At 33.8% G+C, this 19,347-nt stretch overlaps 2 protein-coding genes across 2 annotated transcripts; both read left to right on the top strand.

The window, feature by feature from the left end:
• Positions 1-1,494: 1,494 nt before the first annotated feature.
• LOC141695569 (uncharacterized) lies at positions 1,495-7,642 on the top strand. Its single transcript, XM_074499807.1, has 3 exons — positions 1,495-2,164; positions 2,989-3,747; positions 4,905-7,642. Exons 1-3 carry the CDS (start codon positions 1,588-1,590, stop codon positions 7,640-7,642), a joined length of 4,074 nt encoding a protein of 1,357 aa, XP_074355908.1. The 5' UTR covers positions 1,495-1,587.
• A 5,046-nt stretch (positions 7,643-12,688) lies between these two features.
• LOC141695568 (protein FAR1-RELATED SEQUENCE 5-like) lies at positions 12,689-13,956 on the top strand. The gene is made up of 3 exons (XM_074499806.1): positions 12,689-12,887; positions 12,982-13,331; positions 13,618-13,956. The coding sequence occupies exons 1-3, from the start codon at positions 12,689-12,691 to the stop codon at positions 13,954-13,956; spliced, it is 888 nt and encodes a 295-aa protein (XP_074355907.1).
• The last annotated feature ends 5,391 nt before the right edge of the window (positions 13,957-19,347 follow it).

Raw genomic sequence — 19,347 nt, 5'->3', positions numbered from 1 at the left:
TTTATATTTGGAATTCAATTCTTTAAAATTAACTGTACAAATATTCAACTAACTATCTTTTTTTTCGGAATTCAAGTAAGTATCTTTAAAGTTAAATAAAATATTCATTTAGCACACTTACATATTATCTATATGATAAAAAACACATGTGACAATATGATGTAGTGGTAAGAGCTTGTATAGTTGAATGAAATAACTTGAGTCTGATTCCCACAAAACAAATTTTTTATATAAATATTACAAATAAGGGTAATTTAGTCTTTTTAATGAGACTTTTTAATCTCATGAAATTATATATTTGTTCTCCTATTATATATAGAAGAGATATACACACACATAGAGAAAAAGCATAATTTATAATTTTAATCTAATTATCTATTATATATTTAATTACTGAATTGATGAATTGCCCCTCATAATTGTATATTAATAGTTATTTTCATTTAATATGCATGTATTAATTACATCTAATTTAATATGAATGTATTAAGTATTCTGTCTCAATACTGCATCTAATTATTATTTGTTCATTATTTAATATCAACAATTTATAGGTATGTATAAATATATTAAATACATTTTCAAGGAAAAAGATAAGATTAGTGTATGAAGATTGAAAGACGAATAATATAAATTATTCTTGATTCTAACAATATGGGAAACTATTATTAAAAGTATAGCTTTTTATAAAATGGTTAAAACTACACGTATACAAAGATTAGATTAAAACTATTAATGATATATGTGATATAATACTGAAAATTTTAAACCATATTTATATATAACAAATATCGAATTTTAATGTATAGAAGAAAAATAATTAAAGAAACTCGAGAATCATGAATGTTACGGCCCATAATTCGAGTTGAGAAAATTATTAGTCTAAAAACACAAACTTCCATCAAGATCAACAATCCTGTTCCGTACTTATCACATTTTTATCATTGAAATACTTATATTATTTCAGTTTAATATTAAATGTCGAAAAATATGTTATACATCGATATAATCATACCCCAGAAAGGTAAAAATATTCATATACATAAACAAATACGTTAACGTCATCGATTTACCAAAAAATAACATGAATATACTTTCAGCAACTATAATTAAAAATGTGTAATCAAGAATATGCACAATGCACATGGCTATAGAGCTAGTTTATTATTATATATTATGACTTTTTACGTATTATTATATAACGCACCAGTTTGATTTAATCAATTTTAATATATTAAAAATTATAACCCAACTATTTACGTGTAAATTGTTCGATTAACTAAACCATTAACAATAATTTTAACGATTTTTCGATTTTTTTAATTCAAATTATCGGGGTCCGATCCATGATTTAACAGATATTTTAAACACCATTCTTCCTTCACGGAGAGATGGAATATTAGGATCTTACTTTGTAAAAATTAAGAATAAAAAGAAAAAGGAAATAATAAAGATGACGTGTGAGTCTAAGGAGACTCCACGTAATACTAGCGAATGCTTACTCTCTCTGTTCCCATTAGTTCATCTCAACTCAATTCTACCTGCATCTACAAAGTCAACAAACAACATATCTTTGATTGATGCTAGATGGAAGAGAATATGAGTAGCAACATGCAAGTCACAGAAATGAAGAGAAAGGGTTTGAAAAAAGCAATTCTCTCTCTCTTAGTTGAGTGGAAAGATCTTGAAGATCATTTTGATTCTTGTCCAAACCTAAACCCTACTTTGAATCAGCTTCAATATCATCAACATGCACAAGACAAATCTAAAGATCAGGGGTTGGACAAGAATCAAGTTGAGAGTTCTTCACAAAACCCCATGCATGACAAGCTTAAAGAGACTGATGTAAGCAATGGGTCTTGTGATCATGATAGAGTTGAAGTTCTTGAAAATGAGGTGGAGAAGTTGAAAGAGAGATGGGAGAGATTGGTTTCTAAAGAGAAAGAAGTAGGGAGAGTTGAAGTTTTATGTAAAGAGAAGTTGAAAGAGATTGATGGGAAGTTGAAAGAAATGGAGTTTAGTCGAAATTTTATCGAAGAGCGTGCCAAGGAGCTTGATTTGAAACAGAAGGAACTTGATGATGGGTTTAGAGATTTGGAATCAAGAAAGTTGGAATTTATTCAAATTCCTAGAAAAAGTGGTGGTGTTCTTTGTTCAAGTGCAGGTTAATATCATTCTTTCTTTTTCACTGATATGGTTTTTGTTTGGTAATTTAATTACTTTTGAGTAGTTGATTTACCTATTTATTTGATGCATTAGATTTATTAGATTTTAGGTACACGGATTTGGTGAGGGCTTGTGGTTGGTAATCGATCTATTCCTCCTAGCCCTTTCGACACCGATTGGCTCCTTAATTCGCTGACACTTTTGGGGGTACCAGACTCAAAGGACATTAGTTTAGCTTACCATATTAATTAATGGTCAATGTGTTATTATAGGTATAATGTTATTATCTGGGTAGACAAAGTTCTAGAATCAATCACACACATCTTCCAGCAGTAGTGTGCGTCATAAATCTAAGCACATTAGTTAAGTCGAATTAATCTCGTCATTGTGGCTCATGGTCCATTTTAAGGTCCCCCGATTTGTTTATTAATTAACTGAACTAAGTGGTGGACTAGTTACTTCTGTCACCAACAGGAAGCTTATAATCCTAATAATCTTAATAACACTTGATAGATATTTTTTTGTACAATTACTACTAGCAAGGTTTCAGTTTAATATGACAAAAAAAACAATAGGCTTACCCGAGCTTCTTATGTTCTCAGCATTTTGGTATTTGCGAAGTTTGTTCCCCACTTCACTCGTAAATTTCTGATTAAGTAAAATGCTGATGCTGAACCACATTTATATATATCGAAGGTTGATACTTTGTCTATTTAGATATTGTGCACCCATATATTTATTTATGTATTTTTCCTGTAAACTGATCGGTTTTGTTAATTGCTGCATTCCAAATCATCCTCTAAAAGCTGAATGCTGATGCAGATATGGTAGGTTCAAAATCTTCCCAAGAGCGGCCTCCTCATCTGAGAAGTACGAATCATGCGTTGAGAGAATCATGTGAAGTACAAAATGCAATTCCACATGCTTCTCATTCTTTGGATACCAATTTAAACAATAATCAACCAACACAATCAGATCTGACAGACAGCAGGAAAAAATTACATACGTCCTGTCCTTTTTGCAACACAATAGTCCAGTATCCCAAAGATTTTTATACTGGAGGTCTTTGCTGTTCAAGTTGTTCGAAAAGAATTGTTGTTAATGATTCAGGTCCTCACAATACTGTGCTACAAGCTAACCAAGATAAGTCCGGTGCTCCAGCTGAAACCTTATGTGTTACTCAGGATCAGCCTGATTTATCTCAACAGAAAAGAATACCAAGATTGGAGGAAATTAATCTTGGAGCATTAGAGAGTGAAGAATTTCCACCTTCCAGCATGGATTATGAAAGGAATCCCAGTCACAAGCTCAAGAAGTTGAATCGAGCTAAAAAGGCAGAAGGTCTTACCGTATCTGAAGCAACCTTGAAGACCCGAGGGAAAGAATATCAACGTTCAAGTACAGAAGATAAATCGTCCCCCAGTGCTAATGTCAATCCTAGTGTCTTGAGGAATTTGAGAAGTACAAGAAGAAGACGAGAGATTGATTTGGGTTTTGGCTCTGTTGGAAAATTTGATACTACAAGTGGTTCTCGTGGTCCTGATCTCAATAGAGATGCTGATGTCATTTCTTCAAGTGCAGGTTACTATTCTCTCATATTACTGATATAGTTATCATTGTTGTTGCAATATATTTTGGAATACAAATCCTTCATTCTTGTGTGCATATAATGATGGTGTTCTTGTTTGGTTCAAACTTAGTGTTATCATTATTATCAATTCACACTCCTTTAAAACTAAATTAGTAGTTCACTATGGTAGAGGTGTAATATGTGGTTGTTTACAATGTAAAATTAGGGTTCTATGACGTCCTGAGCAGAAAACATGGAACCACTGATATGTTTGAGAAATTGAGATTAAGTTCAGATCTCTGTGGGTGTGCATTGTTTTGCTCACCGCTAGAGTCCTAAACATCAAATATATATTAATGTAGCTTTATTGTTCATGTTCAATGTCCACTGATTAGATTAGTTCCGAACAAATTACTTTTTTCACAAACATCTCACCTAATATCTAATTATCTTAAATGTAGGCAGAACCAGGATCCCGAAACAGAAGGGCTAAAATATAATATAGCTAATTTTTGGATGCTAGCCAGGTTTTAGTAAAAAATTACTGATTTTTAAGTTGAAGTCGGGATTTAAAAAAATATTCTATTCTGAATTTCCAACTTAGCGGGGACTTCAGCCTAGGTTGCCCGCCCCCTATTTCCATACCTATTGTACGTAGGAAAGATATAATTTTTTAGTTACTACTAAAAGGATAAAAATGGAATATGACAGAAGAGAACAACGGGCAAATACCAAGCCAAAAAAATGTATACCGTAAAAAATGGATCTTACACTTTTAAAACTCTCCCTTGCACAACTGGACCATTAAAATGACTCCAATGTGCAGGGCACACAATCACAATCTTACTGAGAAATGTAGAAACAAAGGTTCATACATGGGAGAATATTGGGGTAGAAGGTATCTGACGTTCAAGCCTCTCTTAAACCTTCGTACCATATTAGAGCACCAGCCTTCCTAAAACATGTTAGTGGAAGACATGTATATTATACTATGAACACAAGCAATTGTTGGTAAGTATAAATTTGGAGTCAGTTCAACTAATAAATATTCGTTGCATGAATTTTTGACCAGTATATCCCCATATATCTGACAATTTTTCTATCAAGCTGATTAGTTATGTTAAATTAGTGTAGTTTGAAATACCCTGAGAGTGGATAAGTGATGCAGGGATGGCAGCTTCCAAATTTTCCCAACGAGAGCAACCTTATCATCTGAGAAGTAAGAATCACTCATCGAGAGAATCATGTGCAGTCCAGAGGGAGATCCCAAAGTTCTCTGATTCTTCAGTTACCAAATTAAAGCATCAGCAACCTATACAACCAGAGATGTTGAACAGCAAGCAAACATTTGAAATTTGTCCTTTTTGTACTGCAAAATTCCAGTATACAAAATATACTTCTAATGGAAGTCTTTTTTGTCCGAGTTGTTCAAAACAAATTGTTGCTAATGATACAAGTCCGGGCAGTGCAGTGCGACAAGCTAACAAAGAAAAGTCTAATGCTCCAGCTGGAAATTTACGTTCTACTCGGGGTCAGCCTGCTTTATGTCAACAGAAAAGAGTTCCAAAATGGGAGGCTATCAATCTGGGACCTCCAAAGGCAAAAGGTCTTGATGTCGATGATGCGATCTTGAAGACCAGAGGGAAAGAATATCAGCGTGTATGCACTGAAGACACGGTATTGCCCAATGCTAATGTTAACCCCAGGGAATCACTGAACATGAGAAAAAGAAAAAGAGAGATCCATTTGGGTTCTGGCTCTGTTGGAAGATCTGATACTAGAAGTGGTTCTACTGGTCCTGATCCAGAAAAAATTGCTGACAATGTTTTTGCCAGGATGATGTCTGACCTATATAAAGTCCATATTCCTGAAGAAGGTGGATATATGAGTTTCAACAGAGAGTCCAAAAAGAGCCGATTATGCTCTAATCCTTTGGAAGATCAGAATCGACAAACTGTAGACAATGTGGAAGTTGAGTTATGTGATTCAGCTGGAAATTATGGAACTTTAGACAATTTGGTAGCTGAGGTATGTAATTCAGCTGGCATACCACCTTCTGCTGATCTGTGCAAAGTGACATCCAAACAAGAAGCCAATTTAAACTTAGAGTTCCCTCCAGAGCTAGACTATTATGTATCAGCTGAACCAGAATGCAGTAATTTTACCAAAGACAAGGAAGAAAAGAATTTTGCAGTCGATCAGTTATGGGCATGTTATGATTGTGTTGATTCTATGCCAAGATTTTATGCGAAGATCAGGAAGGTACGATCATCAAAAGAGATTCAAATTACTTGGTTGGAGCCTCAACCAGAATGCCAAAGTGAGATTGATTGGGTAAAGACAGGCTTACCTGTGGCCTGTGGAAAATTTGCATGCACCAGTTCGGAGGATACTCTAAGCCATCTTTGTTTCTCCCACCAGATTTGTGCCAAGAATTTAAATTCTAATTGTTATGTTATATATCCCAGAAAAGGGGAGATCTGGGCCATTTTCAAGGATTGGCACATTACTTGGAAGTCTGACCCCAAGAATCATGACCAATTCCTGTTTGAAATTGTTGAGGTTGTCTCAGATTTCAACGATATTACTGGAGTAAAGATTGCCCACTTGGAAAAAGTAAATGGATTTTTAAGTTTGTTCCGGAGAAAAACCCAGGTAGGGAGTCCCTACTCACGGATACTTTCTTGTGAGTTGCTTAAATTTTCCCATCAAGTCCCATCATTTAGAATTAATGAATCTGAAACGGATGGTGTACCCAAAGGATGTCTTGAACTTGATCCTGCTTCTCTACCGGACTCTTTCACTATAACGTGTTCCCCTGGGAAGGTCAATTCAGAGAATAGGAGCAGAGATGCAATTAAAAGATATGGCAAAGGACAAGTAAATCCTACAATAAACTCCATGATCCTGAAGACTGCAACAAAGGCTGTAGGTCTGGATACGGAATGTAGTCCTTCTTCAACTCGGAAAGAAAGATCAAAGCAGTTGGGTGGTTTTCAGGACCAAGGATCTGCTGATTTCCTTACATCTAAAAGGCATGGTTCTTTAGAAACAAAATTTTCAAGTATGCAGACATCAAAAACTCGTCTGGTCGCAGATTGTAGTCACAGTAAAGCTCAGAAGGGAAGTTTAAAGGACTTGAACGGTTTCAAGGACCAAGAATTTAATGATAATTTCCGCCCATGGAAAAAGCATGGTTCATCAGACACAATTCCTTTAAATATTTCAAAAAGTCTAATAGTTTATCCAGGTTTTTCAGCTGATGATTTATCTTCAGAAGGCTTTCATAAGTTTAGAGAGGACAAGTCTATTTCAAAGTTTAAACCAGGTCAGTTGTGGGCACTATATGGTCAAAAGGATGACACTGCTAATAATTATGTTCAGATTATGAATGTAGAATCTGCTTTAATGTTAGTGTATGCAACATTGCTTGAATCAACACACCCACCGCCTTCTAGTTGTGGAATGTTTAGAGTCTGCAAAGGAGAACCTGAAATCTTCTTTCCAAGTTCATTTTCACATAAAGTGAAAGCAAAACAATTCGGTGATGACAAATATGCAATATGTCCCTGGAAAGGAGAGATATGGGCAATGCACAAATCGTGGAATGATAAGCGTTTGGGTTTTGTCTTGCAGAGTTGCGAGTTCGACATAGTGGAAGTTCTAAAATGTAACAAGGAAAATATTGAAGTTTCGAGTTTGATACCTCAAGCTGGTTTCAAGTCTGTTTTTATGGCTCCTAGTAAACTACCGAACAAGCCAGATATTCGGAAGGTACTCTGGAGTGAAATATCACTATTCTCTCATCGAATTCCTGCTTTTCAGCTCAACGACGAACATAGTAGTCTAGTGGCAGGTTGTGTACAGCTCGATCCTCTGGCATTTCCAGTTAATATGTTAAAGTGAAGTTGCTGTTTAAGGCTGGAGTAGCAGAAAGTAACTGTTTTGTGTACGAGTCAGGAAAAACGCGCCATATAAAGAGTTCATATTTTGGGGGGTTCCTAATTGTTCTCATGTGCTGTAGCTTTGTTCAGTTGTGTATGGCAGTTTGCATAGAATATTTTTGCAAGTTGTTATGAGCTTCTGTGTAGTTGTAGTATCATCACGATGCTGGGTATTGAACTAGTTATGCTTTGAAGTTTGAAGTTAGTGAATCCCAGTAGTGTGCTATCTCTGTTTAATCACGAGTCCTCCATCTTATAAATCCAAGGATTGGGAGTTTGTGTTTTTGATATCTATACACCAACTAATACTGTACTTAGCAGTCAGACGTAGGGTCATTTGCTGAGTCACATCATAAACTCAATTAGCCAGATATGTCTTTTCATGATTTGGCATGTTATTTTACAAATTTTTTTATATTTTTATTAATTATTTTAATATTAGAAATATTCAGAAATAATAAATATAATTTTAAAATATTTATATATATTTAAATATCTAAAAAGTTACTAATATAAATGAGTACTACGATAATATTCGGTTGTTATTATCAACTAACTTTAATTATATATTTAAGTTTTATGTTTTAAATTTTATTATATTTAATTAATAAATGGCATTTCATTTGGGTATGCTTTTCGGCAAAAAAACAATTTGAGTATGTTTTTCATTTGGGAAGTCTGCTGATAAGTATTTTAGACATGGGTCATTGTGAGAATCATTATAACAATGTTCAATGGAAGGTGACATGAAAATGGCTGTTCCCCCGTGTATCCTGGGTACAATTACTAAAGTCAGTACAATATACTAAAGTAAATGGTCTTGGTCATTTTAGTTTGTTTTTACCCCTAAAGCTAGTATTATTACTTGAGTTTTGTTTGTGGAAATTGTTTGGTTGACAATAAAACGTCATCAATAATCATATATATAAGTATATGATTAAATAGAAACTAAAATTAAAATAGAAATTAAAAACTAATCTAAGTTATTAGATCAATCTAATAATCTAATCTAATGGTCCCCTAAAAGTATCCCATCCAACCAATGTACACCCTCTCACACTCAATTTCAGCTTTCTCCCTCCTTTTTTAATTTGATTTTTCCTGTCAAACTGTAATTTTTTTTTAAATCCGATTTCATTATATTTTTCTACATCTCTCAACGCTCGATTTGCATACCATATATGATATATTTCGAAGTAATTTTTAAAAAAAATTATTTGGTTTCTAGTTTTTATTTTAAAATTATTTTCTCTTAGAATAGCCGCCTATATAAATATAGGGTGTCAATACATGAAATAGAGCCATTATTTAAAAATATAAATATGTAATTTATTTTTATTTTTCATCATATAAGTTAAAAATTTTAATTAGGAAATTAAAAAAGAAGTTGCATAATTTTTTTATTTAAAAAATTATTGAAATTTGATGAAATAATATGTAGTAGAATCGCAGTAAAATCACAATTATAGAATCAAATTTAAAATCAAGTTTTTTTTCAAATTTCAATTGTTAAACGTTTTATTATATTTAAATATAATTATTATTTCACGTTAGCAACGAATTTGATGAAATTTTATAATAGAATCAAGTGTTCTCTACGGTTCTTTATATAAAAGAGTTCTCTCTTGAAGCCTATATATCTATACTACTCTCTCCATCCCTCATATTTGTTTACATTTTACTTTTTTAGATGTCCCTTACAATTATTTACCATTCAAAAAATTTCAAAAATAGTAAAAATTTTATAATATAAAAAATAATTACATCAACTATCTCCACTATACCCACTTTATATATATAATATTAATCGGTCTCACTATTTTACTCACTTTTTTAACTTTCCCTCACTACTTTATCATTTTTTCTTAAACTTTGTGCCCAACCTTATAAACAAATGGTAGGGACGGAGGGAGTATTATATAACTAGTGTGAATAACACGGTTGTTTTTATTATTATATATTGTAAAATTTAGTTTTGATATATTGTTGTTGGGATTCGAACCTTATATGCCTTGTATAATAATTTTACAATGCAATACGGTTATTTTTATCATTATATATTGTAAATTATAATTTTAATATATTGCTGGTAATATTCGAAACTTATACTTCTTATATAATAATTTTTAAGATTATATCTAACATTTTTTATTAGTTTGATCTGACGGTTCTGAATTGAGTAATCAAGTACCAATAACCAACTTTTAATGTCTTGTATTTAATATAATAAAATAGATATATATATATATATATATATATATATATATATATATATATATATTTGAAAGGCCGGGCTTATTTACAAAGAAATTTAACCAGAATTAACTAATTTTGTGTAGGTACCTACTTCAAATAAAGATTTTAATAATGAAGTGTTCTTTCATATATGCCTACTAGTCTACTACTGTTTATTATATTGTGCATGCATAACTTCTATTTTTCATTTTGTACGAGGGTTCTAAGCTAGTTTATTATTAAGGAAAACGTTAGGGGCACCAAATTGATTTCCAAAAAAATTATAAAATGTCAAGTGCCAAATTTTCATTGGCTAAATGAAAATGGACCCCCGACATTTACATTAAAAGTATCAATTAAATTATTACAAAGTGTCACATCACCCATGACACATCATTTTGTAACAATTTTTTGTATTATTTTTTTGTGCATCTAGCACTACTCATTATTAACATGTAGTTGCTTCATTAAAATAAAATAACATTTGACATAGTATATTTTTAAAATCAGTTTTTTAAATTTTACCCTAGATCTGAAGAACTAGACATCTTAGAGTAAACTAACAATAAAACTTAGATTGAACTATATCATCTAAAAAAATTTCGCGAAGAAAATATCTCGAAGAATCCCTAAATTTTCTAAACCTCGATTCTTGATTATTTTGATTAATTCACTCTTTTATTTATGATTTATTTTCATTAAAATTTACCCCATTCAGATTAAACTAGATCATCTAAAAAACTTCGAGGAGAGAATATCTCGAAGAAACCCTAGATTTTTTAAACCTCGATTCTTGATTATTTTGATACATTCATTCTTTTAATTTTGATTTATTTTCATTGGAATTTATCCCATTAATTAGCAGTCAAACAAATTATTATCAAATTCTTGCAATTCGCTTCATTCTTTATCGATCGATACCTTCAATTACGTGATTCGTTGATCCAATCGAATTTTAGATATAGAATTTTGGATTTTGGTTTTGCTCATCAGATCTTACGGTGGGGTTCAGAGTTACTATTGCCATTAATTGCAAAACAAGCGACAAAGAAAGCAGTATTATATAAAATCATATTTTTTTTGTTCATAAATTCATAGAACGGATGAAGAGTTTCGCGGTATAAATATGTTTCATGTAAATACAAGAGGAAGACATGAATTATATGATCAAATTCATGTTAATTAAGTTATTACATTGAGAAAAAAGGAGGTAAGATTAACCTCATTTAAAATAATTGCTTACATAAGGTTAAATAACACGTGCTGCTGTCGTTAGGTATCACGTAATCCATCCATCTTGTATTACATAAAAATAAAAAGAACTCTGTTTTACCTAATAACATGTAGCTGCATCTACATATATCAAAGTAAATCATTTTTTGTTTCTTGTGTTGATTCTGGGCATGGGAATGGAACAACAGATACACGCATCCCCGGTGAGTATAATTCAAAATTGATCTTCTTGTCACGTCGTCCATCACTCACTTAACGTTTATATATGTTAAATTTAGAATATCAATATGAATGATGCAAGTATTATTAGCCTTATTACTTTATGATTATATATCATACCACATGTTTGATGAAAATCTTCTTAGAATATACTTCAATTTTTTTAGGAAATAAACAATAATAATGAAGATTGTCAAATTCTCGAAGATTCACCTACTGAGAATTCACTGTCTGCTGATTTACAAGATACCTATAATGATGAATTGGATATAGAGAATGGTACACGAGCATCTGTTATGCCTCATGAAGGTATGTTATTTCAATCACATGGAGAAGCATACAATTTTTATAATAACTTTGGTTTGACGCATGGGTTTGCAGTACGTAAATATTCTACGTACAAGTCTAGAAAGGATGAAGTTATTGTCAGAAGAACATTTGTATGTAATAGAGAAGGTTTCAAAATAAAACAAGAGGCACATTATGAGAACAACATAAAACGGCGTCGAGAAACTAGATGCGGTTGCAAAGCTTCAATGGAAATTATCCTAAATAAATTAGGAACATGGGAAATTAAAAAATTTAATGATATCCATTCTCATGACCTGCTCAAGAGTCCGAATAAAAAAATAAAATTAAGATCTCACAACAAGTCTCATAAAGATTCAACTTGTAAGAAATTAATTGATAAATTTAGTAGTTGTGGAGTTGGGCCAGCTAAAATATCATGCATTATAAATAGTGCATGTGGTAGTGCTACAGATGTCGTGACACCCCAACAATATTCTGAATATTTAAGAATCAAGAGAAAGAATAATATTGGCAAGGAGTGTATGGTTGTAGTGCAGAGTTTTTTAGAGAGAAAAGCAAGATATTCTGAATTTTAATTATGCCATTCAACTTGACGAAGAACGCGGCTACAGAAGTATTTTCTGATACGATGCTAGAGCGAGAAAATCTTATAAAAAAATTTCTGATGTGATAGTATTTGATGTTACGTACAAGACAAATAGCTTTTCAATGCCTTTTGCACCTTTCATGGGTGTGAACCACCATAGACAGTCTACCTTATTTGGTTGTGCTTTACTTTCTGATGAGCGAGAGGAAATATTTGTTTGGTTATTTAGACAGTGGTTGAATTGTATGTGGAATGAATCTCCCAGGGCAATTATTACTGACCAAGACCTTGCAATTTGTAATGCTATTAAAAAAGTTTTTCCATACACATCATCGATATTGTCAATGGCATCTTGGGCTTCATGAGTGCGAGCACCTAAGTTCACTGCAATGTGCTCACCTAACATTCAATGAGGACTACAATATGTGGGCTAAAAAATGTAGAACTATTGAACAATCTGAGGAATGTTGGAGCGTGTTATGTGAGAAATACAAGCCACATTATGAAGAACCTTTAACTGATTCTCAAAAAAATATTATGAAGTCTTGGAAATGGATTGTGAACATGTATGTAAAACGACATCACTGGGTAAAGGCATACCTAAAGGATACATTTTTTGCAGGTAAATCGTCAAATAATATAATGTATTACAATTTAAATTTCTTTAATCAGATTTATAATTTTATTTAATCAGGACTGATACAAGTTTTTTGCAGGAATGAAGTCTTCTCAAAGAAGTGAAAGTATGAATTCTTTTTTTGATGGTTATGTCAATAGCAACACTCTGTTGTCTGACTTCGTTGATCAATATGAAAAGGCAATTGCTAGCCGTCGCGATACAGAAGAGAAAGAGGATTTAATATCAATGACAACCACCCCTGATTTGACAAATATGCATAGCTTGGAGGCTCATGCTGGAAAAATTTATTCTCGCAATATATTCAAATTATTTCAGAACGAATTTATGCAGATTTTGCATTGCCAGCACAGCAAAAAAGTAGTTATAGGTGTCGAGATGGTGTATGATGTAACTTTCAAGGATCATAATATGTCACACATTGTTAAGGTAAATATTTCCACTGAGTTTTGCAAATGTTCGTGTGCTAAATTTGAGACATGGGGTATTCTATGCAAACACATACTATATATCATGAAGCAAAAATTAAGATTAAAAATCATACCTGCTGAATATTTTATCAAGATGGACCTTAAATGTGAGACATACAACCAGTTCAACGGTCAGTGGGAACAATGATGGTTCACCTGGTTTGAATATAGATTGCAACACTACAGAGGTAACATCTCTTGAAGCTTGGACATTGCGAGGTAATTTTAATAAACTTTATGAAAAGATAATTACTCGTAGAGACCTCTATGAAGTAATGGAAAGGGAAATAAAGATGTGGTGGAATAAAGTTGGCGAGATTGGAAATAAACAGATGCCACCACCGGTGTCCGTAAGTGTAGATGATTTTTCAGAGGTAAATATAACGGATAAAAGCCCTCAAGAGATGATGTTCAATTTCACCATCAGCGATCCTAAGAAATGCAAGACGAAAGGTAGACCACGTAATGCATCACGAATCCCTACTGGAATGCAGCAATCTCAGGATTTGAAGCAGAAAAGAGTTTGTGGAAGTTGTGGTCAGAAGGGGCACTACAAGAGTACATGTAAAAATAGTAAACAATGATTATGTAAAGTACTCTGTTTTCTTGTTTTTTAATTGTAGAAGTTCTTCTGAACTTTGATTTGGTTGCAGATTTTTATTAAAATTAAGTTCAATAAGTTTCTCCAACTAATTTAGCCTATGTTTTCTGAAAATTCTATCAAGTTTTACCAGCATGTTGGCCAATATATTATAGTCCAGGCACTTTATTGTTGCAGGATTCTTGAATGCTACTACATGGTCAGGCATAAATTTTTATTGTTTTACTTATTTGCAAATCAAGAAATTTGCTCTCTGCTTTCATTCATTTTATGAAACAGAACAGTTTATAAGCTCATTTAAGGTATATCTAGTGGCTTTGTCCGCAAGTTCTGGATCAGGAAGCATTTGTAGATTTAGAGGCGGTTTCAGTAAAATTTATGCCTGGTGTAAATGATGATCAGTTTAAACAGTTCATCTTTCTTGGCTTTTTAGATTTGGGTTGCTTACTTTTAATGTTTTTCACGCTTTAAATTTGTTATTTAAGCAAAGTTTATCGTGTTATTTACGCAATGTTTTTCAAGTCACAATACACTGGTTGTATGCACATATAGTTGACTGCACATAGATATGTATAGTAAAGTATTTAATAGCAGTAACAGATGAGCAAATAGTTAGAATGCATGCAATTTACCATAAAAACACTCAAGATATGTACATTTTTAGTTACTAGATTGCAGAACCTTGATTTTTTGTATGTAGTTAGGGGATCCATCTAAAAGCTTGTTTTTTAAACTGCTACAACTCAACTGGTAAAGGCAACTGAGAGTAATGGTGTTTAGTTTGTACATGGTAAAACATCACCGCATCGGAGGAGAAGCAGAAGAAGACGCGACAAGAAGATTTATGTGTGTATTGCATATAAGCTCATGCAGTAACTATTTTTCTTTTAATAATTAAAAAAGGCAACTACTCCCGTGTTTTAAAACATTCACTGGCATGTCATTTAACCTCATATAAGGCATTCTTATATAAGGTTAATCTCACCTCCTTTTTTCTCTATTACATTACATATTTTGATATATCATTATTTATCATTTCTTAAATCTGTAACACACATTTACGTGCACACACAAGCCGGTGTTTGCTGAAAATAGCCTCTTCATTTGAGTGAGGGTAAGACCGCGTACATTTGCATTATGCGAAATTTACTACATTTGTTTGGTTAATTTTTTTTTTTTTAATTTTACCATTTTTAACCGATTCCTGTGTATTTGTACACAGTTATCTTCTACCAATGAATAGCTTTGAAGATATTTACTTATTTTCTATGAAATTCTAAGAAAACTTTCAAATATATTTTAGCAATAAACATTGTATAACTGCTAGTTAAATTTAGCACATAATTTTTAGGTATAGAAATACATATTTAAGCTAATATAAATTTGAAAAATTCGTAGTTATGCCGTTATAATGATATGATACTCCTGCAATTTATTCAGTTTAAGGTACACCTTTCTTCAAAGAAAAACAAAAGAAGAAGAACTATTTACGATATAACTAAATCTCTTTGTATTCGATAAATTTGTACCCTTTCAAAATTTTAATTTCGTAAAATTTTATCAAATTATTTTGAAATGTTCGCTTCTAATTGTCTATTATCAGGGATGAACATTGGCCAGTTCGACTCGATTTTAAGGTAAAACCGGAATCGGAATCATAGGCTTTCATTTTTAAAAATTGAAAACCGCAACTGATCAATCGGTTCAGTTTCAATTTCAAAAATCTCTGTTCAATTTTTATCAGGTCAGTTTCGGTTTTAAAATCGAAAAAAATAAGAAAGAGAGAAATGGTACTCCCTCTTTCCCTCTGTTAGGGCGAAATCACGCACTAATATTCACGCAAGTGTACGCGTTCGCAAGTAATATAGAATACTTTCTAGTTCGTTCCCTCAGAGACTCAGACTAATTTATTGTCTAATTTAACTCACTCACCAATGTATGATTACTTCTCAATGTTAAGATAATAACACTTAAAATTGTTGATTAAATATTAACTATAATTAGCTACTTAATTAACCACTTAACTAACACTTCAATTTATCAATAATAAAACACTCATGAGATCACAACTTCATTATTCCTTCCTTCTATAGCCATAGTTATTACCTTTAGCATGTGACAGTGATGATATTAATCGAATAACACAAAACTGATAAAAGCCAACTTTCATTGTACTAATACCATTCTACCAAACATCCACAATTAAGATAGAAATTGAATAGTCATCAATTATGTTGAGTTCCTATATGTCTACAGAAATTGACAACACAACGATTTAAGCACAAGTTATTCCTTTTGATTACATAGGGAAAATAAAACTGTTAGAGTTACCCACTAATCATGCACAACGTACATGAACCTATGCTAGCATGGCAAGTTCTAAATCTCAAGATCCACCGTCGCTTCACAAGAGATTAACACCCTATCTTATATGTTCGCGACGCACATAAGACGAATACGCACAACCAATACTAGATATCATGCAATCATCACACACTAAAGTATTAAACAATTAACTAAAGAATTCCATAGTAAATCCGTTGCAACCCCATGATCACGATTAGCCCATAATAGAACTTATCGCCATCATGGGTTCATATGAAATCATGATAAACGAACACAAGAAAATAACAACTAAACTAATTATATTAAAACAGAGTACGTCACAAGAGTAAATAAGTCAAAGCAAGAAAACTAGCATCCAACGTTACAACGAAACAAGAATCACAAGAATATATGCTTCCTCTTCGTTGCTGTGTGCTAAATCGGTCTTCTTCCTTATCTCCTTCGCTTCTTGCAAAACACAATCTAAAACATAATCCCCTCTTAATACTCTGTGAAAAACGTCTCAAATCTACTTATATAATAGTCCCATAAAACTCAGATTACATAGAAGTTGGAAGCCAAACAGAAGTAGAAGTCTAAAATAATATATTATTTTCCCCGACCCTGCGCGGCCGCTCAGCATTTCTGCGCGGGCGCGCAAGGCTGCTGCGCGGCCGCTCAGCATTGCTGCGCGGGCGCGCAGGACCCTACTGGAAAATTTCCAGGTTTGCTCCATTTCTTCGCCGTAATCTGCCCGTTCTTTTCCTCTCGCAATGGTGAACACATGCCAAGGCTTATTCTTGATGATTCCTCCTCCGAAATGCAACTAATACCCTGAAATGCATAAACACTAGAAAAATGCATCAAATACACAAAATACTTGATTTCAAGACACCAATTTAAGCCATTTTAAGATGTTCTAAGTGGTAGAAAATGCCACTTATCACACCCCCAAACTTAAATCGATGCTTGTCCTCAAGCGTCACAGACTCAAAAACAAATAAAAATATGCATGAATGCAATCTATATGAAAATGCAACGATCCCCCTTACTACAATTAACCAACCAAATTGTCACGTCTCAACGAATGCAATTAGACACTAAAGATCAAGAAACTCATGCAAACGGACATACCGCCAGAAACGTGGTGTGTGCAAATGCTTAACAGATATGCTTCGGAACTAGACCAATTACTATGACTAGACTATCCTCAAGGCAATCCTACGATTATACAAAGAATAAAAATTCTAGGCACAAAGTGATATACAACACTACAAGAACTTTGGAGCTTACTACGGAATCGTGCTTTTTATTTACAACGCAAATGCTTATTTGACCGTGCAATGAGTGAGGTCCACAAAAGACTTATACAATGGTATCCATGTAACGAGCGTTAGGTTAGCGGATCCCAGACTCTAAAAGCCTTAGGTCACTAGGCACAAAGTCCCCTAAGAACTTAATAACTCGAATACCAAAGAGCCCACTCTTGATCAATTACGCAAATTTTTTTTTTTTTTTAACTCTGAGCAAGTGCGTTTCGCTCCATCTTGCTCAACCCTAGACTACTCGCATAACATGCGAGCCGGCTACTAGCCATTTGACGCCTAGCCACAACTAGCAACAAATTCCATTTTTACTCCATTTTTTTTTCTTTTTCATGCCTCTACCACTAAGAACCTATTATCAAATTCTAAGCATAATAAATAGATTATCCTCGAAAATAATCAGATCATAACAACAATCTAGTCCTTCAGCATTCTCTAAGACTTAGTGACAATACAAGTGCTTCTAGCATGCATATCAACCTACACAACTTAATATCACTTTAATGCTATCACTACACTCGCATCAATATCACAATTCAGTCGATAAATCATTGCAAAAGGGATCATGGTATATGCATGAGCTATATGATATGACAACAAATAAAGCTATATATAAAAAAACTATATGGCAAAAATTATGCAACTATATGAACTAACTATCATGAATATGCAACTATATGACACACACAAAATATTCCTTAACTACCACCCCCAAACTTAAAATCTTCACTGTCCCCAGTGAAGGTAGTAGAAAGGAACACAGGGTATACCTACTCAGAGTCATCATCATCATCACCCTCAGTGGGTGGAGTATCAGGCGGCGGGTATGCAGAGTCCTTACCAAAAACTGGCCACTGGATATCAGCTCCAAGGCCTCGAAAAGCAGTCCCTAACGCAAGGGTGAGCTCCTGAGCAAACCTGCTCTGCGTCTCATACATGGCATCCATCCGCCGTGAAAGCCTCCTATACTGGGCATCACCCATCCCAGCACCCTCCTGAGCTCTCGAAGAACTAGCCTCACCACGCCCTGGCCTGGCCATAGTAGCACCTCGTGCTGGACGCCCTCCTGGAAGACGATAACCCAGCCCATGCTCCTCAGGCTCACCACCGGTCCACTCCTGCATCCCATTCAGAGTGCCAGAATCTATAGGAGCTGCTGGCAACTGCAACTGCTCATGAGCCGGCCAGTTCACTCCTACTGCACGGCATAGCTTTGTAACCGTGGATGCATAAGGGATGTTCATATGCTTTGCTCCCCTCAAAAACTTCAGAATTCCTTGGTAGATAAACTCACCAAGGTCCACATAGTATTCCTCATTCAGAATTCCCCACAACAACTGTGCTCTCTCAACTGTGACCTCGTGTGTATGTGAAGAAGGCAAAATATTAGCACATATAAATGCGTTCCATGCACGGGCATACCTGTTCATGGCGATCGCCGGAAAGTGACGATACTCATTATTGGCTGGACTGCGGTTCCAAACTGTGCCCGGTCGACAGAGAGTCGCACAAATCAAATCCAAGTCAAAATCCTCAGCAGTCTTTTCATTCCAGTTCTCCTCCTCGGGCTTCCTCTCTCGCTGTCCAATCACTCGGCGAATCACCGCAGGATGATAATCAACCGTCAGCCCCCGAACTACAGAAAACCCATTCTTTTCAGCCTTCGCGTTCGCGTAGAACTCGCGAACAACACTCATCGGTACTGCTTCGGGTGACTCACAAAA

Source organism: Apium graveolens, chromosome 11 (assembly GCF_009905375.1).
Source record: "Apium graveolens cultivar Ventura chromosome 11, ASM990537v1, whole genome shotgun sequence".
Classification (NCBI taxonomy): domain Eukaryota; kingdom Viridiplantae; phylum Streptophyta; class Magnoliopsida; order Apiales; family Apiaceae; genus Apium; species Apium graveolens.
Note: the sequence above shows the minus strand (reverse complement) of the source record. Positions and strands in the feature narration are given on the sequence as shown.